The sequence below is a fragment of the Pantherophis guttatus genome, chromosome 8, assembly GCF_059756535.1.
Source record: "Pantherophis guttatus breed Tessera chromosome 8, ASM5975653v1, whole genome shotgun sequence".
In the NCBI taxonomy this organism is placed as follows: Eukaryota; Metazoa; Chordata; class Lepidosauria; order Squamata; family Colubridae; genus Pantherophis; species Pantherophis guttatus.
The window spans coordinates 80,819,856-80,845,746 of NC_142070.1; the positions used below are offsets into that span (position 1 = coordinate 80,819,856).

Here is a 25,891-nt window from a genome sequence, read left to right on the forward strand (position 1 = left end):
AGGGACGGATGTGGGTGCCAATCCCAGCACCAGGTGCTCATCCAAATCCCAGTTTCAGAAATCGAGCGAGAGAACGAAGCCATTCCGAAATTCATAAATGTCCCCAACCCTTTTTTTCTCTTTGACATAATGGAGGGACAGGACCAGAAATCACTCCACCTTGTTCCAAGCCAACCTTGGATGACTCTTAAAAAGCTCAGTACCAACCCATCGGATGACTGGTGGAGACCATATATTTTATTCTGTAACCATGCTTAAAAAGGAAGCTCCACTGAAAACTTAATTTTGTTTTATTGTATGGAAAAAGAAAATGGAAAATACTCCTCTCAACACACCTCCTTACGCAGTGTAGAAAATATTACATTGACATTTCGGCAATACAAAAGAAAGGATAATTAGACATATACCCATCATCGTTTTAAAATTCAAAATATCTCAGAAGTCCATCAAAAGGGACTGGGCTATGGTAAGACACTTAGTGAAATACACAAACTCGGGGCCAAGGTAGAACTCGACAGAAGTGCCTCCAGAGGATGTATCTGGTGTGGTCTCTTCCTCCAATCCATGCCTCTTTCGGGAACCAAAAAAAACTCCAAAACCTTGAGAACTATTTTGATGCGAGCACTTTTATCACCTATGCATGGCGTCGGACCATCGATTTTGCAACCCCAACTTGCAGAAATGTAGGACAAGGACTGCATTCTAGGACAAGAGATTGAGATCCTATCGATTTTTCTATTTTATCTAATTACTATCGTTTCTCAGAATCCATGTAGGAATGGGCTTTTGCTGGTTTGTGTACTCAGGAAGCAAAAAAAAGGGGGGGAACAGTGGTGAAATCCTCTGAAGTCTGCTACCGCTTCTGTGAGTCTGCTACCGAGCGTGCACTTCGCACGCATGCACGCCTGTGGTGCGCCTGCACTAAAAAAGGAACATTTTAAAGCCTTCCAAGTCTGTAAAGGTAAGTAGAACAGCGAGGGGGTGGATCTGTTGTGCCACGTGATTTAGATTAGCTAGAAAACAGGAAACCCGACAATTCTAATTTAAATCGCGTGTCACAGATGATCGTCGTCCAGCTGATTGTCAGAAATACCGGTTCGCCTGAACCGGTAGCATTTTTTTACTACTGGTTCAGGAGAACCGGTTCGAACCAGTAGCATTTCACCCCTGGGGGGGAATGAAGACATAATTAAAAGAACAAGGTCCAGGAATCAAAAGAGGGAAGAGGCACAAGCATACGAGGAAAAGGGAAAAGGCACAAGGACGCTGAAGAAAAGGGAACAGGCAAAAGGACACTGAAAAAAGAGGGAAGAGGCACAAGGATGCTGAAGAAAAGAGGGAAGAGGCACAAGGATGCTGAAGAAAAGAGGAAAGAGGCACAAGGATACTGAAGAAAAAGGAACAGGCACAAGGACGCTGAAGAAAAGAGGGAAGAGGCACAAGGATGCTGAAGAAAAGAGGAAAGAGGCACAAGGACGCTGAAGAAAAGAGGGAACAGGCAAAAGGACACTGAAAAAAGGGGAACAGGCACAAGGATGCTGAAGAAAAGAGAACAGGCACAAGGATACTGAAGAAAAGTGGGAACAGGCACAAAGACGCTGAAGAAAAGAGGAAAGAGGCACAACAGGGACACGAAGAAAGAGCACCAATCTAAGTGAAGGCAAATGGGGAGAGCCTTATGGGACACAGGCAGTAACGACGTTCATCTCAAACTTAGAGATGCCAAATCCAAAGTTAGGTCACGAAAGATGACATTGTTTGGGTCTCACAGCCTCATAGCAAAGACCTTGTGGGCCAATCTGTGTGAACGTCCCGCTTTGAACAAGAAAATTCCCAGGTGTTTCCAGCTGGAAGGAAGTGGACTTGGGTTGTTGGGGGCTTTGTTCATCGCGGATTGAGCAAGTTGGTATCTTCACCGTCCTATTTGTAGGAAGGCAGCTTTATCCTAAGGCCCTTTTTCCATGGATCATTGGTCAGACCCTGGCACACGCACGCACGTGCGCACACACACACACGGAAAGACCCAGACTGGAAAGCAGGACCTCTGCTCAAATACAGGCAAAGACGGTGGAAGGCTGCTGTGAAAAATACACCAACGCCCCTGGTTAGTTCTTCCAGGATCAACTCGATTTCTTGAATTCAAGTTGAATTCTTGAGTTTCTGGGGGAAACCGCCATCCGAGTAGTCTATTCCTGTTTGTTTTGCTTTGGCATGCACCGAAGCAGGATGAAGGGCAGCAGGAACAAAGAGGCCCAAATGGTGAAGCAAACTTCCGCTCCGGCCAGCCAGTACACTGCAATCGAAAAGCCAATTTTAAGGACATTTGAGCAAATTTCCCCAGGAGGAGAACCAGTGTACCACCACCACCACTCCGCAACGAATTCCCAATCAGGAGTGTGACAATGGGGAGAACTGCTTCGTTTGGCCAATAACGTTTGACCTCTGGAAACCGCCACCAACTACTTCCTCTTTCTGAGTGACAGGCACTTCCTCCCATGCCAGTTACCTGTTGCCGATGCCACCGGCCCAAGAGCCCTCGCAAGGGCACCCAGACTTCTTAGGATGCCCATCACGGTTCCTTTTTGGCTGTCCAGCCCTGGAGGGAAAAAGAGAAGAGCTTTAGGGTGGTTTCCTCACTAGGTTTTGCCATTTTAATAAAGGAGAATATTTGCAGCTCGGGGTTGACATGAGGAGTCCTTGCTGCTCTCTGAGCTTGCTTGTTTTCCTGCAGACGTTTCATGGCCCAAACTAGGTAACATCATCAGTGCTAGAAGAGGGTGGGATTTGCAGAAAGGAGGAGGAGTCGGAGTCCTTGGTGCTCTCTGAATTTGCTTCTAAAACTGCTGTGAAATTGCTAATGCAATGACCAGAAACACCTTTTAAGGAAACTGATTCACGTCGGTTCTCGAAATCTGCACGCAGAACAATATTTAGATGATGAATTAGCTGGTCTCCCAGCTTGAGCTGGTCCCCAACTTATACAGCTTGATATCCTGGCAGGGGAAGGGAGAGGGAAAGCAGCCCACCGCTTCCACAAGTTAAGCTCTGTGTGTGTGCGTGTGTGCACACCGACCCGTCACTTGTGCGGCCCAGTTCCAAATGGGCCACGGCCCAGTAACCTGCAGCCTAGAGATTGCCCCCGCCCCCTGCTCTAAGTAGCTCCCTTATTCTCTTGTGCTTACTGAAGTGCCTAAATGCAAAGAGATGGATAGAGGCTACACCACGGGCCGTTGGTTCCAGTAAATGCAGGACCCGGAGTTTAGCAGCTATGCAATTCAGCTCCAGAGCCAGAAATGAGGCATCTGAAGACCGTAAAATGGGACATCTGAAGGCCGTAAAATGGGACATCTGAAGGCCGTTGGCTTACCGTAGCTGGATACCACCGTAGACAAGCAAGGGACGACTACAGCTGCAGCTGCAAGCGAAGTAAACAAGGCCGTTAGACTGGAGAGCATACAACTTTGCAAGGGACAATCTCTACCACAAGCCTGCCAGAGCAGCCCATCACCGCCCCCGGAGCACACTTAAGCATGTCTCTACTCTGCTGTCTTATTTTTCCTCAAGGTTGAAGCCAGAGCAGTTGCAGTTCTCCTCCCTAATTAACCTCCCTCTCTTACTAGTGCCGTACAAAGAGTTTACAAGAGGACACCTTCCCTTGAAGCATGGAAGCAGCCGCCTCACCAGCAAGGGATGCCCCAAAAGTGCTTTTTCAAAAGGCAAGTGGACTTCGTTTTTCCTCGAAGACATTTCACTTCTCATCAAAGAAGCTTCTTCAGTTCTGAAGAAGACATTCAGTTCTGAAGAAGGTTCTTCGATGAGAAGCAAAATGTCTTCGAGGAAAAACAAAGTCCACTTGCCTTTTGAAAAAGGACTTTTGGAACAACCACAACCTGGATGACTGAGAATCTCTCTAGACCCAGGATGGCGAACCTATGGCATGCATGCCCGAGGTTGAACGTAGAGCTATCTTTCCGGGCACGCAAACTGTTGCCCAAGTCACCTGCAGCTGTGCATGCACGCACGCCCAACTGGTGTTTGGGCCTCCAGCGGGCATGCGTGCAATTCAGGGGACCTAGCTGGTCTTTGGAGCTCTCCTGCGCATGTGCACGAGTTTGCACATGCACATGAGAATATTTGTGCGCAGCGTGAGCATGCGTAGATAAGTTCACCGCGTTGTCTATTGCGCAGCACACAGGGTAAGAGCTGCGCATTAGCACGGATAGCACGTGTACACACGAAGTGCGTACCTTTTCAGCACTCGGTGACTAAAAGGTTTGCCACCACTGCCGTAGACACTAGCAAGGGGCCATTTTCTGACAATATAATTCTCTTCCTTTTTGGGGAGGTCCTCCTTTAATAAATAAATACTATTGACAGCTCTGATCAAATGTCGTGCTTAACAAAACGGGCCTTCCTAGGATTACCGATTCCTGAAAACCCCCAATAATCTCTTGGTATTCCCAACGAATAGGAAAGCTCCAACAGAAGGTGAGATCCCGAAAGTTAGTAGTAAGTTAGTAGTAAGTTCCATCTAGTAGTAGTGCAGATGAGTGTAGAGTCCACAACAGAATCCTTTCAGCAGTTCCAAAAGGCTCCACACCCATTTGCACCACTCAGGTGACCCTGAGGACACAGACAAACCTCCAAGCGGCCTCAACGGCTCTCTAAAAATGATGCAAATGACCAGCTGTCTGCAAGGAGTATAAATCCTTCTGTTCCTCGCCAACCACTCAAAGCCGAAGAAGCTTCTTAGATGAGAAGCGAAACGTCTTCAAAGAAAAACCAGAAAGTCCAGTTGCCTCTCGAAAAAAAGCACTTTTGGGGGGGATAAATCCCCTCTATATTTTGTACGCAAAGAAAATGGTCAGTGACCATTTTGTACCCAATGAAATGGTCATCCCTTTCATTGTCTTGAAATCGTAACTTGAAGAAATCTATGAGTTCAGCATAGCACGTTTTTCCTGATTTTCACTGGCGGCTGACAAGATTTGTGCGAGAAACTTACCAAAAGAGTAAAACAACAGTCCTGCACCGAGGATGATAATATTAGTGCTCCAGCCGATTAAAAGGAAGCCAGGAGCTGACAGTATGATTGCCTGTCCAGGAAAAATTAAAATGAGTCAGAAATCTTCATTGGTCATGCTTTTCTTGCCACAGTCGTTAAAGCGAATCACCCCAGTTCTTAAGTTAGTAGTACCTGGTGGTGGGCCACGGACCACAGGTTGGGGACTCCTGCTTTAAGATACCCAACTTAGATAATAGGTGTCCTCCACTTACAAAAGCTCACTTAGTGACCATTCAAAAGTTATAACGACACCGAAGAAAGTGACTGATGACCATTTTTCACAGTTGCAACCTTCGGTCACATGATCTAAATTGAAACGTTTGACAACTGGCTCATATTTACGACAGTTGGAGCGTCCCAGAGTCATGTGATCCCTTTTGCGACCTTCCCATAAACCAAGTCCATGGGAAACCAGATTCACTGAACAACACGGGTTACTAACTTAACAACGGTGGCAAGAAAGGTTGTAAAACGGGGCAAAATTCACTTAGCAACTGTCTCGCTTAGCAACAGAAATTTCGGGCTCCATTGTGGCCGTAAGTCGAGGACTGCCTGTACAAATCTTTTCAATAAACAAACTCATTCACCAATGGATGGTTTTGTCCTTTTTGGGGGGGGTGTGCATGTGTGTGTACACGCTCAGCAGGGAACGCAAAACTTAGCGCCAGAATTAAAATATTTCATTTTGAGCATCCTCGAAGCAGAAAAAACAGAAGGGGCTAAAAAGAAACTCACAATTTTAACCATCCGCAGTTCTGCTCCTGGCGGAATCCGGCGAGTGTAGCCTCCTTGGATCACAGCCATGGTGACACCGATGAAGAAAAACATCTTCCCTTGTTCCAGACTAAAGACAGAAAAACACAAAAAGAAAGAGCCGAAACACAAATTGTGGTCACAGCCGATGGACACAGCTGGTTGAGGTCCAGAAAGGTCACCCCGCTTAGGGAAGCACAAATGTGAACAGAGGTAGTCCTCGATTAATCACCGACTGAAGTTACAACAGCCTCTCGACCGGTTGCAATTATGAATCAGCGTCTTTGATGGCTTCCCCAGAAAGTCACTGGGGAAGCCGGCAGGAAAAACTGCTTTTGCCTGTTAAGAGGACTCCCTCGCGTCTTTGAGGACAAGCTGAAGTGCCCCCTGCAATCCATGCCTGCTTGGATCTCTCCAGCCAGAGTCCAAGTGGGCGTGGAGCCCCAAACCCTTCTGTCCCTGCCTCGGGTGGACACTTCCAATGTCCACTCTTCCCACCCGGATTTCGGCAATCAAAATTGAAGCATGCACAGAGTTGGGGTCCTTCCCACTTCCATGGAGCTCTCTGCAGAGGCAGGGAAAGAAGGACCTCAAACTCTGGGACTGTTTCAACCTTGGCAGCCAAAATCCAAGCAAATCCTTCTCACCTGTGTGGAGGTGAGTCCCGAAGAGGCAGAGAGAGAGAGAGAGAAAGATTTTAAGCTCTGAGGTTGCTACAAGCCAGGAACTCAAAAATCCCTCCCTCCCTGCAGCTCCGCAGGCTCCAAGAGGGATTCCATTGGCTTAACGATCCATGCGATCGCTTAACGATGGGAACTAGGAGTATTCTATTGTATTCTATTTCTATTCTATTTTCTATTCTATTGTTCTGTTTTGTTCCCTATTCTATGCTTATTGTCTATCCTATCCTATCCTATCCTATCCTATCCTCTATTTTATTCTTATACTAGCTGATAACCTGGTGTTGCCCGGGTATTTATGTATCCCAATCGTTACAGGCTTTTAAAAGTATATGTACAGTATACACATTATAAAATAAAATCATACACAAAATCACTATAAGTCTTTCGGCCCCACCCCCTGTTCATCTGGCTGCCCACGCCCACCAGTAACCACTATCATGGCTGGCAGCGTTGGGGCTGTGCATGGCTGGCCGCCGCAGTAACCACCTGGGCCAACACCCATCTGGCAGCAATGGTCCTCCTCTCCATCCGGAATGGCCCAGCAGATGTTGCGTGGCCGCTGCGGAAGGCCACCGGGACCAATCAGCTGGGCGGGACGGCTGCTATATTCACCCTGAGGGGTGTCTTACCCCCACAATATTTTTTTCCAGAGAGTAAGTCATCTGTGTACCAAGTTTGGTTGAAATTGCTCGAGGCGTTCCAGAGTTATGCTGGAACATACATACACACAGACACAGCCATTTATATATAGATAGATAGATTCTAATCTAGTCTACTCTAGCTTAGTCTAGTCTCTATTTTATTTTTATTCTCTAGTCTAGTCTATTCTGCACAACACAAATGAATAGACTGATTTTATAAAATTAAACTCCCTTGATCGAAAGGTTTTGAGGCGATGAGTGTTGCAGGCCAGATAACTACCTGCTGAAGTGGAAGTGTTGATGGACAAGAAATCCCAGTGTGTACTCCAGGCCAGAGAAAAGGAAAAGGTACAGGAAATACACCAAGCCCAACATCTGAAGACCTGCAGGAGGAATAAAACGACCAAGGCTGATTTGTAAACATCAACAAAACCTTTTTTTTTTGCAAACGATGGGTTGGAATTGGCTTCAGCTGTGGAATTGTGAGATCAGGGTCAGGAATTCTGACAATTGTGGTCAATAGGTCCTACTGAATGATTGTTTTTTGCAAACAAGACAGATTCTCCAGCGTCAAACCCGATTCTGGGATTTCATGGAAACACAATAGCGGCAGTGGTAGAATTCAAATTTTTTTACTACCGGTTCTGTGGGTGTGACTTAGTGGGCCTGGTGTGGCTTGGTGGGCGTGGCAGGGGAAGGATACTGCAAAATCTCCATTTCTATCCCACGCCAGGGGAAGGATACTGCAAAATCCCCATTCCCTCCCCACTCCTGGGAGAAGGATATTGTAAAATCTCCATTCCCACCCCACTCCTGGGGGAAGGATATTACAAAATCTCCATTCCCACCCCACTCCTAGGGGAAGGATACTGCAAAATCTCCATTCCCTCCCCACTCCTGGGGGAAGGATATTGCAAAATCCCCATTCCCTCCCCACTCCTGGGGGAAGGATACCACAAAATCCCCATTCCCTCCCCACTCCTGGGGGAAGGATATTGCAAAATCTCCATTCCCACCCCACTGGGGCCAGCCAGAGGTGGTATTTGCCGGTTTTCTGAACTACTCAAAATTTCCACTACCGGTTCGTCAGAACCTGCTGAATTTCACCCCTGAATTGCAGCCATAATACAATTTACCGTCACAACTGAGCCCAAAATTTATGTTGCTGAGTGAGACGTTCGTTAAGCGAGTTCTGCCTCATTTGACGGCCTTTCTTACCACCGTCGCTAAGGGAAGCTATCGCTCCAGTTGTGAAGTTAGTAACACGGCGGTGAAGTGAATCTGCTTTCCCCCTGGATTTTGCTTGTCAGAATTTTGGGAAAATTGGGGATCATCCCACGACACTGTAACCGTCATAAATACGAGTCAGTTGCCAAGCATCTGAATGTTGAACATCGGGTGAATTGCCCCTTCCTTGAAAGGGGGACAGCTGGGCAGCCAAGAGGGAAAGAGTCCTTGGGAGACGGAGAAAGTTAAAGGGGGTTACAGTGCCCGCAGAGACTCCAAAAGACTCGATCCTGGCACATTTCTTTAAATCTGGTCGTGAGAGGGCTTGGCTGATCTATCTCAATGATTGGCTGAATTCCCTCAACCTCATCTCACTATCTCCGTTTATACCCGAAATCCGTCTTCCGTTGGTTGGGGACCCAATGCCATGCTCAGGGGAAAAGATCCCGGAGAGGTTTGCAGGATCATTCCAAAGAAGAACCCAATGGATCCTAACAGTAAGGACAATTAACCAGTGGAACGACTTGCCACCAGAAGTTATGGGTGCTCCATCACTGGAGGTTTTTTAAGAAGAGAAATTGGACAGTCACTTGTCTGAGATGGTATAGGTTCTCCTGCTTGAGCAGGGGGCTGGACTAGAAGACCTCCAAGGTCCCTTCCAGCTTCTATTCTACTCTACTCTACTCCTCTCTATTCTATTCTAATTCTATTCTATGCTATTATTCTAATTCTGTAACTATTCTAATTTCTAATTCCATTCTATTCTATTAATTCTAGTCTGTTCTATTTTCTATTCTATTCTATTAATTCTGTCCTGTCCTGTCCTGTCCTGTCCTAGCCTAGCCTAGCCTAATTTTTTGTTCTGTCCCATCCCATCCCATCCCATCTCATTCTATCCTATCCTATCCTATTACTGTATTGTATTGTATTGTATTGTATTGTATTGTATTGTATTGTATTGTATTGTATTGTATTCCATCCCGTCCCGTCCCGTCCCGTCCCGTCCCATATTCCTATTCTATTCTATTCTATTCTATTCTATTCTATTCTATTCTATTCTATTCTATTCTATTCTATTCTATTCCATTCCATTCTTCTGTTCTGTTCTGTTCTGTTCTGTTCCGTTCCGTTCCATTCCATTCCATTCCATTCCATTCCATTCCATTCCATTCCATTCCATTCCACTCTACTCTTCATTATTCTATTCTATTCCTGTATTGTATTGTATTGTATTGTATTGTATTCCATCCCATCCCATCCCATCCCATCCCATCCCATCCCATCCCATATTCTATTCTATTCTATTCTATTCTATTCTATTCTATTCTATTCTATTCTATTCTATTCCATTCCATTCCATTCCATTCCATTCCATTCCATTCCATTCCAATATTCTATTCCATTCCATTCCATTCCATTCCAATATTCTATTCTATTCTATTCTATTCTATTCTATTCTATTCTATTCTATTCTATTCTATTCCATTCCATTCCATTCCATTCCATTCCATTCCATATTTTCTATTCTATTCTATTCTATTCTATTCCATTCCATTCCATTCCATTCCATTCCATTTATTTCTATTCTATTCTATTCTATTCTATTCTATTCTATTCTATTCCATTCCATTCCATTCCATTCCATTCCATTCCATTCCATTCCATTTATTTCTATTCTATTCTATTCTATTCTATTCTATTCTATTCTATTCTATTCTATTCCATTCCAATATTCTATTCCATTCCATTCCATTCCATTCCAATATTCTATTCTATTCTATTCTAGTCTATTCCATTCCATTCCATTTATTTCCATTCTATTCCATTCCATTCCATTCCATTCCATTCCATTCTATTCTATTCTATTCTATTCTATTCTATTCTATTCCATTCCATTCCATTCCACTCTACTCTTCATTATTCTATTCTATTCCTGTATTGTATTGTATTCCAATTCTTATTCTTATTCCATTCCATTCTATTTTTAAAAAAGCGCCATGGTCATAAGGCAACCCGAGGACAGAAAACGGAAAAAAGACTTACTGTCTCTGGAAGCTCCTCCATTCTTCTGACGTACTGCAGAGAACCGGAACAAAGCCCAGGGGCTGATCAGGTTGAAGGCCGACTGAAAGCCAGATACCACGGAGGACACCTGCCCAGAGGCAGAAGAGAGATTGAACAGATTAACAAGAGTTGGAAGGGACCTTGGAGGTCATCTAGTCCAACCCCCCCCACCCATGCAGGAAACTACGCCGCCTTTGGTATAACCTAAGAATGCAAATGGCCAGCTGTCTGCAAGGAATATAAATCCTCCCATTCCCCACCATCCAGTCAGAGCTGAAGAAGCTTCTTGGGATGAGAAGCGAAACGTCTTCAAGGAAAAAACAAAGTCCAGTTGCCTCTTGGGAAAAAAAAAACACCTTTGAGATTTAAGACTTGGGGATTTCAACTCCCAGATGGCATCTGGGAGTTGAAGTCCACAAGTCTTAAAATTTCCCAAGTTTGGAGATCCCTGGTGTAGACGGTCCATCCGATCTGTCCCACGCAAGTCCAACCATCTGCTTGCTCCTTCTGGAAGCGGTTGACGTCCAAAGAAGGACATCCGTTATTTTGTTTTCCGATTCTTTTCACAAAATGTATGATTACCCGTTTTTCCTTCGGCAACGTCTCTGGTAAGCAGGTGAAGATAAACAGGAAATCAGCCGCGGCGAAGATGGTGGCAAAGATGGCGGCTCTCGTGTAGAAGACTTGGTCCTTCTCTGTCTCGAGAGCGAGGAAGGCGCCTAGCATTGGTCCGAGGGTGAAGCCCAGCGAGAAAGCTAGCCCGATCATGGCCTGGAGGGAGGATTCAACAAACGTCCTTTAGCTAACATGCCTACTTCAAACAAGCTTCCAGAGCAACAAACACTGGCCAAAATCCCTCACGGTGGTAGGTGGCCCCCGGTTCTTGCGAACCGGTAGTAAAACTGGTGGGAGGCTCCGCCCACCGATCCCGACATCATCGGGAAGCTTCTCCACAGAAGCGTGCATGCACGAGCGAAGCGAGCACGCGCTCGCGGGGCCCCGTTGTGAACCGGTAGTAAATGTAAGTAGAACCCACCCCTGATTCGTCACCTGATTTCTCCTGGGTACGCCCCGTTGTTCATAAGTATTTTCAGGTACACAAAAGCAATGTTTTTTTAAAAAAAATGTGGGCACAAATTTATTTCTTTGAGTCACATACAGTAAGGCCTTCCACCAATCCACAGCATTATTAATCTTGCACTAGATAATTATTAATTATTAAATAATTAATAATATTAATAATATAATTAATATATTATATTATATTATATATTAATATAATTAATGTGATATATAACTAATTATAATTATTAGTTATAATTATATTGCATTAATTACATTAATACAATATAATTAATGTTATACATCATGTTATATATAATGTTATATATCAAAGAAATTTATTTCTTTGAGTCACATACAGTAAGGCCCCCCACCGATCCACAACATTATTAATCTTGCACTAGATAATTATTAATTATTAAATAATTAATAATATTAATTATATTATATTATATTATATTATATTATTTAATAATATAATTAATGTAATATATAACTGATTATAATTATTAGTTATAATTATATTGCATTAATTACATTAATATAATACAATATAATTAATGTTATACATCATGTTATATATAATGTTATATATCAAAGAAATTTATTTCTTTGAGTCACATACAGTAAGGCCCCCCCCACCGATCCACAGCATTATTAATCTTGCACTAGATAATTATTAATTATTAAATTATAATTAATAATATTAATAATATAATTAATGCAATATATAACTAATTATAATTATTAGTTATAATCATATTGCATTAATTACATTAATATAATACAATATAATTAATGTTATACTTTATTAATTATATGATAATTATTAATAATTATTGATAATGCATTAGACCAGGGGGTCAGCAACCTGTGCTCTGGAGCCGCATGTGGCTCTTTCACCCCTCTGCTGCGGCTCCCTGTCACTCAAAATATGCGCCACAACCGCCAATGTGCAACACCTGCCGGCACACGATTTATTGAGCTTTTCAACCCCCGGTAGGCCAGCCATGGATAAATCCAAGAAAAGAAAAGTTTCAGAAGAAAACAGAATGTTTAATTCAACTACATAGGCTAGTTCTGTGGCCGCTCAAGAAATAGTCAGGCACGGGAAGGGTTTTGTGGCTCCCGGTGTTTTCTTTTCTGTGGGAAACGGGTCCAAATGGCTCTTTTGAGTGTTTAAGGTTGCAGACCCCTGCACTAGATCCTGGACACAAACAGTTTCAACATCTTCCCTCAAGGTGGCGCTACAGGGCACCGCAAGCCGAAACAACTAGAGCCAAGACTAGAAAACCAGAACTGCAGTGATTCAACTTCACAACCGTGGCAAGGAAAGTCATAACGGACTTATGACCGTTGCAGCAGCCCCAGGGTCATGTGATCAAAATTCAGACACCCCCACCCCCCGCCCCGGTGACTGACTCATATATATGCCGGTTGCAACCTTCCGAGAGGATCACATGATCCCCTCTTGCAACCTTTTGATGAGTGACGTCAATGGGGAAGCCAGATTCACTTAACAACCGGCAGCGATTCTGTTAACGACTGTGGTCGTACAACGGGGCAAAACTCACTTTAACAAATGGCTCGCTTAGCAACAGAAACTTTGGGGCTCCATGGCGGTCGTTCGTCGAGGACTACCATTAGATTGTTGAGACGCTAATTCTTCGTCCTTACTAAGCTAGCATCCGAGAAGGAGAAGGACTAACCCAATATGATTTGTTTCTGAAATGGTATATTTCCTGCCTGAAGAGGGGGTTGGACTAGAAGACCTCCGAGGTCCCTTCCTGCTCTGTTATTCTCTTAAAAATAAGAAGGACTCACCATGCCTTTGCTTCGAGCTTTCGGACATTGAAGATCTGCGATGACGGCCGTGCAAAGGCTGACGTTCCCTTTGCTGATCCCGCCAAGGATTCTGGAGCAAAGGAAGAGTTCAAAACTCCTAGAAATGGCCCACAGAGAATAGGACGCCATCAAGCCAAGCTGGAAGGGGGGAGGAAAAAAAAGAGATTTTGGCATTCTCAGACAAGAGTTTGCTGACGTTGGGGCAGCTTCTTGCGTCAGACTTCGATGCTATCTCAAAATAAATGAATTTCCAAACTGCCGATCTTTAAGGAAATCTTTTCTTTAATTGAGCACAGCCACCGGATCATGACTCGATGCGGACAAGACTGACCTTTTGCCCCCCAATCCCTCCCTTTCCGATCCCCAAATATCTGCTTTTCATTGGCTATCTTCCAAGTCATTCTTCAGACTTCTTGTCCCGTCATTTCCCAGGAATGTCTCCCCCCTCCTCATTTCCACGACAATCGGACATCAAAGGGATTTAGCAGGCAGAAGTTCAGAGCTTATCAGTCTCTCTCTCTCTCTCTGCTCTCTATGCCAGCGAAACGCTGACATCTTGGTTTGTTCCACTCGGAGGGAACGGCTCAGATAGGTACGGCGAGTCCTCGACTTACAACAGCTTGTTTAGTGACCAAAGTTACTACATGTTCTGACCCAGCTCCCCAAACACGACAAACCCTCTGCAGTTGAAGTAATGATCTAGCAGTCCCAGCAAAAAGTTTCTCTCTCCCCGCAAACTAACAAGTCCATCCGGCCAGAAGATGAATAGTTGTCCGTCATATCTATTCATCTCCGCCCCCTGCCTTTCATCTCCAGAGCTAGGGTGGGGCTTCACTAGCATTGGTGGCTTTTCTGTCCCGAGGACCGGCCCATAGATTTCCATTGCTCTCCTCTTCTCTGCCTTCTGTTCATCCATGCGTCAGTCACTGGACCCAGCTGTTCTGTCTTTCCAAAGTCAGTAAAATGAGGACCCAGATTGTTGGGGTCCAGAGGCTGACTCTCTAAACTCTTAGAGAGGGCTGGAAAGCACTGTGAAGTGGGATCTTCCTTCCTTCCTTCCTTCCTTCCTTCCTTCCTTCCTTCCTTCCTTCCTTCCTTCCTTCCTTCCTTCCTTTCTTTCTTTGGTGGCACAGTGCTTAGCATGCAATATTGCCGGGTAATTCTGCCCACTTTCTGGAGTTCGATCCTGACCGGCTCAAGGTTGACTCCGTCTTCCATCCTTCCGAGGTCGGTAAAATAAAGACCCAGATTGTTGGGCGGGGCAAGAGGCTGACTCTGTACACCACTTAGAGAGCGCTGTAAAACACTGTGAAGTGGGATATAAGTCTTAAGTGCTATTGCTTAAGAGGCTATTGCCTCCTCTCTGACTGAAACCAACCTACCGCAGTGACGAGCAGCGCCGGTCGTCTCCCGAAGGAATCTGAGGCAGCCCCGGTGAGTGGCGAGGCCAGAAACTGAAGCAGAGAAAACAGGGAGCCGATGAGACCTGGAAGAGAAGATCGGAGGCGGGACGGTTCCGTGGGTTGCAAGTCGTCTTCCGCCCGCTGAACTCAACTTAGTTTACCTCCCTTGTTTTCCACCGCTAAGTAAAGTATTTAAAGCAGGAGTGTCCAACCTCTTTAAGAACGGTGGACTTCAACTCCCAGAATTCCACTGGGAGAATTTGCTGGGGGGATTCTGGGAGTTGAAGTCCACCGGTCTTAAAAGTTGCCCCTGCTCGAAAGCCGTGCTTTTAACAAAGGGTCAAAGGGGAATGCACGTCCAACTTGCCGTGGCCAGCTCACCGCGAGAGAACTCGCCGCGGGACGAGAGTTACACTAATACCGAAGAAACGGTGGAATAGAATCCTTCAAGGAAGGAGGGCCAAGATGAAAGATGAATGACAAAAAGCGAAATGAAGTTTTAATTCTTTTAAATAAATTAAATTGAAGCGTTGAATTTCTCCCGTGGTGAGTTGGTCGTGGCAAATTGTCCCATTCCATGCTGTGGCTTCCTTCAGTGGTGAAATCCAATTTTTTTTTTACTACCGGTTGTGTGGGCGTGGCTTGGTGGGCATGGCAGGGGAAGGATACTGCAAAATCCCCATTCCCTCCCCACTCCTGGGGGAAGGATACTGCAAAATCCTCATTCCCTCCCCACTCCTGGGGGAAGGACACTGCAAAATCCCCATTCCCTCCCCACTCCTGGGGGAAGGACACTGCAAAATCCTCATTCCCACCCCACTTCAGGGGAAGGATACTGCAAAATCCCCATTTCCTCCCCACTCCTGGGGGAAGGATACTGCAAAATTCCCATTCCCACCCCACTCCAGGGGAAGGATACTGCAAAATCCCCATTCCCTCCCGACTCCAGGGGAAGGATACTGCAAAATCTCCACTCCCACCCCACTCTGGAGCCAGCCAGAGGTGGTATTTGTTGGTTCTCTGAACTGCTTAAAATGTCCGCTCCCGGTTCTCCAGAACCTGCTGGATTTCACCCCTGAGTTCCTCCCTCTGTGTCTTGCAACATCCCCATTTCTCTGGACACCAGGGTTGACCACCAGCCTGGCCAGAGACCCCAAATGCCCTTCAGGCAGAGGGTGAATGACCTTCAGACCAGGCGCCAACGAAGGCAATGAAGGGAATTTCCTACCTCCAAATAAGACGCTGTTGTACTTCCTTTCTGGCGGAATGCCAAGGCTGCCACTGAACCAGTCCACGCCGGCTTGCACCCTCCTGTAGAGCCCATCCTGGGGAAGAAAGAAAGGGATTGGGCAAGGGGGTGAGGGGGTTACAGGAGCCATCTCCAGGCCCATTTCTTTCTGCCGGGATTATTTTGCTATTTATGGCATTTGAGGGGCTGCCCCAAAGAGGAAGCGATCAATTTATTCTCCAAAGCACCAGAAGGCAGGACAAGAAACAAGGGATGGAAACTAATCAAGGAGAGAAGCAACCTAGAACTAGCATGCCAACTGATTTTCGGGTCTTCTGGGCCCACCGGAAGTCAGAAAATGGGCTGTTTCCGGCCTCTGGAGGGCCTCTGTGGGGGTGGGAAGGCTGTTTTAGCCCTCCCCAGGCTCCTAGAAAGCCTCTAGAGCCTGGGGAGGGCACAAAATGGGCCTACCGGGCCCACCATGCCATCGCATGCCAAAAGCGAGGGTGGGTCGCATGTGCATGTGGGGGGACGGGGCACATTGAATTATGGGTGTGGGCACGCACGAGCGCGACCCGCCCCCCCATGTTCTTCCCGCTTTTGGCATGCAACGGCAAAAAGGTTAGCCATCACCGGTATAGGGTCTCCTGCTTGGGCAGGGGGTTGGACTAGAAGTCCTCCAAGGTTCCCTTCCAGCTCTATTCTGAATTGAGTTCTAGTCCTGACTTCACAGGGTTGTTGTTTGGGGTGGGGGGAAATAGGAGGAGGAAGATGTGTTGGATATATTTGAATTGTTTTTGGAAAAAGGTGGGATATCGATCGATCGATCGATTGAATCATCCTGCCAAGATGGGAAACGCGCTGTTCTGTCATTTTCCTGATCCCAGAAGCATCTTTTCCTCCCCTAAAAAACATCACTTCAAACATCCACCAAGTGCCAAGTGCATCCTCTGTATCGCAGTCTTCTCCTCCCTCCCCCAATACATCAAATAACCTTCTCATCTTTCATCTCTTATCTATGAACAAAGCTTCAAAGCTTCATCCTTCAGTCCCTGATGTCAGCAAAAATCCGGAAGGGTTACCGGAGAGAACAACGCATCTATTTTAGCCGTGATCAAATAAGTCTACTTTACATTCCTTCCGCTTATGTTACTTTTAATCTGAAATGGTTGGTTTTTTTATATTCTTTCAGTAGAGACGTTCAAATTTCTAGGTTCTACCGTATTGCAAGATCTAAAATGGACAGCTAACATCAAAAACGTCATCAAAAAGGCACAACAAAGAATGTTCTTTCTGCGCCAACTCAGAAAGCTCAAACTGCCCAAGGAGCTGCTGATAACAGTTCTACAGAGGAATAATTGAGTCTGTCATCTGCACCTCCATAACTGTCTAGTTTGGTTCTGCAACCCAACAAGACAGACACAGACTTCAGAGGAGAATTAGAACGGCAGAAAAAACAATGGCTACCAACCTGCCTTCCATTGAGGACCTGTCTACTGCACGAGTCAAAGAGAGGGCTGTGAAAATATCTACAGACCCCTCACATCCTGGACATCAACTGTTTCAACTCCCACCCTCAAAACGATGCTATAGAGCACTGCACACCAGAACAAATAGACACAAGGACATTTTTTTCCCGATCACTCTGCTAAACAAATAATTCCCTCAACACTGTCAAACTATTCACTAAGTCTGCATTACTATTAATCTTCTCATCGTTCCCACCACCCATCTCCTCTCACTTATGACTGTATGACTGTAATTTTGTTGCTTGTATCCTTACGATTGATATTGATATTGTTTCCTGATTGCTTGTTTGTACCCTATAACTATCATTCAGTGTTGTACCTTATGATTCTTGACGAACGTATCTTTTCTTTTATGTACACTGAGAGCGTATGCACCAAGAAAAAATCCTCGTGTGTCCAATCACACTTGGCCAATAAAAAAAATTCTGTTCTGTTCTGTTCTGTTCTACTCAGTATCCTGTGACTATCACTAAGTGTGGTGTCTTATGATTCATTATGAACATATCTTGTCTTTTATGTACAGAGAGCATATGCACCGAAGACAAATTCCTTGTGTGTCCAAATCTTGGCCAATTGACTATTAATGACTATTAATTTCCTTTTATTTCTAATTTTTTTAAATTTATTTGTCGAGTACATATTAGATAATATATATAAGCATGAATTGAATGCATAAAATGTATTCTATTTACTTTTAATCTTCTGAAATAAAGGCCCTAAACTTGATTTCTTCTCTCTCTCTCTCTCTCTCTTTTTTTTCCTTCGTCCCTTCTCACAAAATTCTTCACAACTTTAAAAGATCTTTCCATGTGTGTTTTTCCAGGAAGGGGTTGCTGGAGTGTCCTTACAACCTTGAGGTATTCGTTGCACAGTCTGCAAACAACAGCCATGTTGCAAGGTGTCGCTTTCTCGTTTCGGTCTGGCGTGTGTCCTGACACTTCCTTTCTAAGATGAGGGAAGAGTATCGCACTCCAGCGTTCAGCTTCACCGTTTCAGCCGTTGGGATACTTCCTTATTTTAAGTTTCACGATTAGGAAACCCCGTGCCCATCATTCCTGCTCCTGCCCACTGCTTAGATGAAGTGGCAAAATAAAATGTTAAAAAAAGAAAAAAAAAAGAAAAGAAAAGAAAAGACAAGACAAGACAAGACCAAGGCAAAAAACCACACACAGTTAAAAAAAACATGGCAAGAACATTCAGCCGGTTGCAGAAATACTGCAAACCGGCTGAATCCAGTTCCTCTTACGGCAGTTCATTTAGTGACTGTTGACAAGTGACGAAAAAGTGAGCAATGGTCGTTTTTCATACTTAATGACCATGGCAGCATTCCCCAGGGTCACGTGATCGGAATTCAGTCACTTGGAAACGGATTCATATTTGTGACGGTCGTAGTGTCCTCGTGGGAGGAGAGGTGTCTCGTGAAAGAAGGCAATACTGGGTTTGTTTCCTCTTTACATTTTTCCTCCTCTTCCCCTTCTTCTGCTATCTTGCCCTTATTTTCATCTTTCTTTGCATTTTCGTATTTTATATTTTGGGATGATAAAACGATGAACAAGGTGCTGCGTAGCCTCGAGCAGAGCAGTAACTATATTGAATTCCACTATATAATAAAGTGCGATATTAATGCAATATCAGGGATTTTCAATACAATTGTATAGAACAGGGGTCTGCAACCTTAAATACTCAAAGACCCATTTGGACCTGTTTCCCACAGAAAAGAAAACACCGGGAGCCACAAAATCCCTTCCCGTGCCTGACTATTTCTTCAGCGGCCACAAAACTAGCATATGTAGTTGAATTAAACGTTCTGTTTTCTTCTGAAACTTTTCTTGGATTTATCCATGGTTGGCCTGCCGGGGGGTTGAAAAGCTCAATAAATCACATGCCAGCGAATGTCGCACATTGGCGGTTGTGATGCATATTTTGAGTGACAGGGAGCCGCAGCAGAAGGGTGAAAGAGCCACATGCGGCTCCAGAGCTGCAGGTTGCTGACCCCCGATATAGAATGTGAGGGAGGTGTGTTTTTGTTTTATTTTTTATTTTCTTTTTAATGTATAATGTACGCTGAAGATGGCACCTAACTTCATTGTGCGAGGTGCAATGACAATAAAGTAAACTAACTTCAATTCAATTCAATTCAGTTTGGAAGGGTCAAAGAATTGGCAACTCCAAATCTCAACCAAAAAATACTCTTGTCTTACACATTGGCAAAAACAACCAGAATGCAAAATACAAGCTAAGTGGACACGACTTTGTAGATGACCCTCACTCTGTCAAGGACCTTGGAGTACTCATCTCTAATGATCTAAGTACCAAAGCCCACTGTAACAACATTGCCAAAAAGGCATGAAGAGTTGTTAACCTAATCTTGCGTAGCTTCTTCTCCGGTAATATCACACTACTAACCAGAGCATACAAAACCTTTGCTAGACCAATTCTCGGATACAGCTCATCTGTCTGGAACCCGCACTGCGTATCGGACATTAATACAATTGAGCGAGTCCAGAAATATTTCACAAGAAGAGTCCTCCACTCCTCTGCTCGACACAAAATACTTTATGCCACCAGATTTGAAATTCTGGGCTTAGAAAATTTAGAACTACGCCGCCTTCGGTATGACCTAAGCGTAGCTCATATAATCATCTGCTACAATGTCCTACCTGTCAATGACTACTTCAGCTTCAACCACAACAATACATGAGCACACAATAGATACAAACTCAAGGTAAACCGCTCCAAACTCAATTGCAGAAAATACGACTTCAGCAACAGAGTGGTCAATGCCTGGAATGCACTACCTGACTCTGTGGTTTCATCCCCAAAACCCCCAAAACTTTAACCTTAGACTGTCTACTGTTGATCTCACCCCATTCCTTAGAGGTCTGTAAGGGGTGTGCGTAAGCGCACCAGCGTGCCTTCCGTCCCTGTCCTAATGTTTCCTCTATTTGTATCTATTTCATGTATTCAATTCATGCTTAGACTTATATATATTATCTAATACCTGTGTTTCCCCGAAAATAAAATCATGTCTTATATTTTTTTGAACCCTGAAATAAGCGCTTGGCCTTATTGCCATGCTCTCAAAAGCCCGATTGGGCTGATTATCAGGGGATATTTTGGGGAAATTTTGGGGGAAATTCTTATTTTGGGGGAAACAGGGTATCTGTCTATGTCTATCTATATCTATCTAATCTATCTATCTATCTATCTATCTATCTATCTATCTATCTATCTATCTATCTCTCTCTCTCTCTCTATCTAATCCATCTCTATTTATCTCTATATCTATCTATCTATCCATCCCTATCTATCCATTTCTTTCTTTCTTTCTTTCTTTCTTTCTTTCTTTCTTTCTTTCTTTCTTCTTTCTTTCTTTCTTTCTTTCTTTCTCTATCTAATCTCTATTTATCTATTTATATCTATCTCTATCATCTATCTATCTATCTATCTTTCTTTCTCTCTCTCTCTAATCTATCTCTATTTATCTCTATATCTATCTTTCTATCTATAAAACCCTATCTATTTCTTTTTCTTTCTTTCTTTCTTTCTCTTTCTTTCTTTCTTTCTTTCTTTCTTTCTTTCTTTCTTTCTTTCTTTCTCTATCTAATCTCTCTATTTATCTATTTATCTATTTATATCTAACTCTATCATCTATCTATCTATCTATCTATCTATCTATCTATCTATCTATCTATCCGTCTTACTATTTATCTATCATCTGTATCTACCGTGTTTTCCCGAAAATAAGACCCTGTCTTATATTTTTTTGAACCCTGAAATAAGCGCTTGTTTGCCTTATTGCCATGCCCTCAAAAACCCGATTGGGCTTATTATCAGGGGATGTCTTATTTTGGGAGAAACAGTGTACGTACTTGACAAATAAATAAATTAAATAAATAAATAAATAGGACGCGAGGGAGGTGTGTTTTTGTTCTATTTTTATTTTCTTTTTCATGTATATCATACCCTGAAATTAGATGGCACTTAATTCCGTTGTGCGAGGTGCAACGATGAAAAAGCAAACCAGAGTAAAGTAATTTCAATTCTCACGGACGCCGTCCCTGCTTGTCCTCGCATGTTTTAACAAGGGCAAAAATGTTTGGATTTTTGAACGCGGCTTCGTTTTTGTTTTTGTTTTACTCACGTCATTCTGGCTGAAATGATCTAGGATGGAAGGCAGGAGAGGCAGAATCAGGGTGAAGCCCAGGAGGTCGATGAGCAGCGAGAGAAACACCGCGAAAATGACGCGGGAGGAGTTTTCCTCGGCCTTCGCGACGCCTTGGTCCTCGCGGGACATTTTCTGGATGAAGATCCTTTCGTTCACGATGGTCTCCAAATCACCACTCCGGCTGGGGGATTCTGGGAGTTGAAGTCCTCAGGTCTTATCGCTGAGAAGGTTGGAGAGCCCTGAAATACAATGAGGGGCATCGTGGGGTCTGGATTTACGAGCCAAGGTGGCGCAGTGGTTAGAGTGCAGTACTGCAGCTACTTCAGCTGACTGCTAGTTCAGCAGATCAGCGGATCAAATCTCACCGGCTCAAGGTTGACTCAGCCTTCCGTCCTTCCGAGGTGGGTAAAATGAGGACCCAGATTGTTGGGGGCAATATGCTATTTAGTACACTGTCAATTATTATAAGCCGCCCAGAGTCCTCGGCGAGTGGGCAGCATAGAAATATGACTAATTAATTAATTAATTAATTTAGTCCCCCAGTTCACACAAGTCGGACAAGAGTGGGCGGGGAAGAAACAAAGCTGGAACTGAGCAGAGATTCTTAGCCTGAGCTGCTAAGTTTTTACAGGTAGCCCTCGATTTACGACCGCAACCGAGCCCCAGATTTCTGTTGCTAAGTGAGACAATTCGTTAAGTGAATTCCGCCCCTTTTTTTTTTTTTTTTTGGTGACCTTGCTGGCTGCCCTTCATTAAGTGAAGTGCTGCCGTTGTGAAGTTAGTAGCACGGTTAAGTGAAACTGGTTTTTCCCCGTTTTTGATTTTGCTTATCACAAGGTCGCTAAGGAGGATCCCCCGGGGACGCTGCAACCGTCATAAATGTGAATCGGCTGCCAAGCGTCAGGATAATTATTTTTTTAATCAAGTTTTATTGATTTTTTAACACCCCCCCCACATTCGCCTGCGTATTTTATGAACAGAGTATCATAACTTATACAATTTATCTTATTCAAATACATTTTTACTCAGTTACAATTTTTGCCAACATCTTCTTTTTCCATTTTTTTGATTGTATCTTAAAATTTCTACGCTTATTTCCTTCGCCCTCCAATTCTAATTTCTCTGTACAATAAAAAAAAAGATGAAAGGGAAGAAAGGCAACCCCGAACACGTATAAATGCACTAGGGTAAAGAATGAATGATTTAAAAAAAAATAAGAGAATAAATAGGCGTAAAAACTAGAGAAATTAGAATTTGAGGCCAAGCGTCAGGATTATTTTGATGACGTGGCCACGGGGATGCCGTGGCAGTCATAAGGGTGAAAAACGGTCCCAAGTTGCTTTTTTCCAAGTTGTAAATCGAGGACTACGTGTGTCTCTGTGTGTGTAAATTTATTTATTTATTTATATTTTATTGGTTCGATTTATATGCTGCCCCTTCTCCGGAGACTCAAGGCGGCTTACAATGCCTTAAGCAATAGCCTTCATACTTTTTGTATATACCTGCTTAGTAGGGCTTTCGGCCCCCCCCAAGCGGTGTTCTTTTTTATACAAAGTCAGCTTATTGCCCCCACAATTGGTCCTCATTTTACCCACCTCGAAAGGATGGAAGGCTGAGTCAACCTTGAGCCTGGTGAGATTTGAACTTGCAGTAATTGCAGGCAGCTGGTGCTACTTAACAGCGCTTTAGTCTGCTGCGCCACCAAGGCTCCTTAGCAGCCTTACAGTTACAGTAGGTGAAACAGGAACTCAAGACATGCTCCAGAGAGTACCCAGAAGCGGAGTAGCAATTTTAAATTTCCCCAAGAAAAGATAAGGTGGCGGGCACCGTTGGGTGCCCCACCACCCCACGCCAGGGGTCTCTGCCAGCCCGGAGACCCCACATACCCCACTCTGCTTACCAAGTGCAAGGCAGCCTCTCCATCTCCCCTCGAAGCTAGGGGCTACTGAGCTGGCTGGATGAAAAATGGAATGGGTGGGGGCTTCATTCCTGTACCCCTCCCTCCCTCTCTCCCTCTCCCCCCCAAGCCATCTCAATTGCACCCCCTTTCCACCCCACCCCCAATCCCTGCTCCTTTCCCCCTTCTATAGAGCTAGAAGGGCTGGGAGACTGGGAGACCCCCCCCCAAACACAGAGGCTCCAGGGGCAGACTGGATGAAAAAAAACTGGGTCGGGGGTCTTTCATTCCTGCCCCTCTTTCCCCCCAAGCCTTCTCGCTTTGCACCCCCTCCCCGTCCCACCCTACCTCATCCCAATCCCTGCTAGATGCCTCCCCTTTCCCTCCTCCTGGGGGACACAGGCCGTGCCAAGAGGGATCAGGATGGTTGGGAGACCCTAACCCCTCCCCAGGCTCCTGGGCAAGCTGGATGAAAACGGGTCGGGGATGGGGTCCTTCATTCCTACCCCCTCCTCTTTCCCTCCCTCCTCCCTGCTCCCTCCCTCCTCCTCTTGCCGCCCCTTCTCCTCCCCCCTCCCCAATCCCCCTCCCTCTCTCCTCTCCTTGCCGCCCCTTCTCCTTCCCCCCCTCCCAGCCTCCTCCCCTTCTCTGCCCCCTCCCCAATCCCCCTCCCAGCCTCCTCCCCTTCTCTGCCCCCTCCCCAATCCCCCTCCCAGCCTCCTCCCCTTCTCTGCCCCCTCCCCAATCCCCCTCCCAGCCTCCTCCCCTTCTCTGCCCCCTCCCCTTCTCCTCCCCCCTCCCCAATCCCCCTCCCAGCCTCCTCCCCTTCTCTGCCCCCTCCCCTTCTCCTCCCCCCTCCCCAATCCCCCTCCCAGCCTCCTCCCCTTCTCTGCCCCCTCCCCTTCTCCTCCCCCCTCCCCAATCCCCCTCCCAGCCTCCTCCCCTTCTCTGCCCCCTCCCCTTCTCCTCCCCCCTCCCCAATCCCCCTCCCAGCCTCCTCCCCTTCTCTGCCCCCTCCCCTTCTCCTCCCCCCTCCCCAATCCCCCTCCCAGCCTCCTCCCCTTCTCTGCCCCCTCCCCTTCTCCTCCCCCCTCCCCAATCCCCCTCCCAGCCTCCTCCCCTTCTCTCCCCCCTCCCCTTCTCCTCCCCCCTCCCCAATCCTCCTCCCAGCCTCTTCCCCTTCTCTCCCCCCTCCCCTTCTCCTCCCCCCTCCCCAATCCCCCTCCCAGCCTCCTCCCCTTCTCTGCCCCCTCCCCTTCTCTCCCCCCTCCCCAATCCCCCTCCCAGCCTCCTCCCCTTGAGAGGGGCCGGGATGGGATGGGATGGGAGACCACCCGGAAATCCCCCTCCGGAGCGGGAAGAGAGCCTGGGGGTGGGCGGGGGGGGGTGCTGACGCCCCCCACCCCCCTCTAATATCCCACCCAGGAGAGCTCACCTCCGCTCCCGCAGGCGGAGAGCCCGACCAGCCCCGCTTGGAGGAGAAGCTCCGCGATGCGCCCCGGTTCCTTCCTCCGGGGGCTCAGCCCACCTCCAGCCCGGCTTCCCCCGCCTGCTTGCCCGCCTCCACTCCACTCCCAAGGCCGGGGAAGCGCCTTCCTCTTCCGGCCCAGTCTCAGAAGGGGGACCCGGAGCCTCGGAGCATCCCAGCGGCCCCGCAGCGCATCTTCCCCCGGAGCTTTGCCCCGGGAAGAGACCAGCGGAGGGAAGGAGGTTGGGTTGGGTTGGGTTGGGTTGGGTTGGGTTGGGTTGGGTTGGGTTGGGTTGAGTTGAGTTGAGTTGGGTTGAGTTGGGTTGGGTTGGGTTGGGTTGGGTTGTTGGGGGGGATCCCGGTTAGAAAAGACCCCGAGAGAGAGAGAGAGAGAGAGAGGGAGACCCCCGGGCTGGGCTGACCTGGGAGAGGAGGGTCCCAAGCTCTCCGGAGATGCCCGGACTGGAGGCGGCCGAGGAGCGAGATCTCCGCGGAACGGCCCCAGCGATCGACTTCCGCGAGGCGTTGGCCGCTCGCGGCGATCCCAGATCCTTTTCTCTCCTTTAAGAGAAGGGTAGGAAGGGACCTCGGGAGGTCATCTAGCCCAACCCCGCTGCTCCCCTGTACTAGGGATTCGAACCGCCGAACTGTAACAGTAACAGAGTGGGAAGGGACCTCCGGAGGTCATCTAGTCCGACCCCCTGCTCAGGCAGGAGACCTGTACTAGGGATTCGAACCGCCGAACTGTAACAGAGTGGGAAGGGACCTTGGGAGGTCATCTAGTCCGACCCCGCTGCTCTCCTGTACTAGGGATTTGAACCACCGAACTGTAACAGCAACAGAGTTGGAAGGGACCTC

General features: G+C 46.1%; 1 protein-coding gene across 5 annotated transcripts; it reads right to left on the bottom strand.

Annotated features, from left to right (window-relative positions):
* Positions 1-272: 272 nt before the first annotated feature.
* On the bottom strand, positions 273-25,603 carry SLC75A1 (solute carrier family 75 member 1). 5 transcript variants are annotated; one of them, XM_060688850.2, is made up of 13 exons: positions 25,456-25,603; positions 21,645-21,907; positions 15,972-16,068; positions 14,723-14,826; positions 13,320-13,478; positions 11,016-11,204; positions 10,413-10,521; positions 7,423-7,525; positions 5,801-5,909; positions 5,006-5,096; positions 3,368-3,415; positions 2,507-2,596; positions 273-2,293 (listed from the first exon to the last, which is right to left on the bottom strand). In XM_060688850.2, the coding sequence occupies exons 2-13, from the start codon at positions 21,795-21,797 to the stop codon at positions 2,187-2,189; spliced, it is 1,359 nt and encodes a 452-aa protein (XP_060544833.1). In that variant the 5' UTR covers positions 21,798-21,907; positions 25,456-25,603; the 3' UTR covers positions 273-2,186. The 5 variants fall into 5 exon arrangements, with proteins under 5 accessions (XP_060544833.1, XP_060544831.1, XP_087731661.1 ...); XM_060688848.2 differs by having other exon boundaries at positions 25,001-25,603; XM_087875535.1 differs by lacking the exon at positions 25,456-25,603 and adding an exon at positions 23,264-24,156.
* Positions 25,604-25,891: the final 288 nt, after the last annotated feature.

Coding starts and splice junctions, on each gene's coding strand:
- SLC75A1 (XM_060688850.2), bottom strand. CDS start 21,797: ATGTCCCGCGAGGACCAAGGCGTCGCGAAGGCCGAGGAAAACTCCTCC. Junction 16,069..21,644: donor ATCATTTCAGCCAGAATGAC/GTGAGTAAAACA, acceptor TTTCTTCCCCAG/GATGGGCTCTACAGGAGGGT. Junction 13,479..14,722: donor CGGCGCTGCTCGTCACTGCG/GTAGGTTGGTTT, acceptor CCCCCCTTCCAG/CTTGGCTTGATGGCGTCCTA.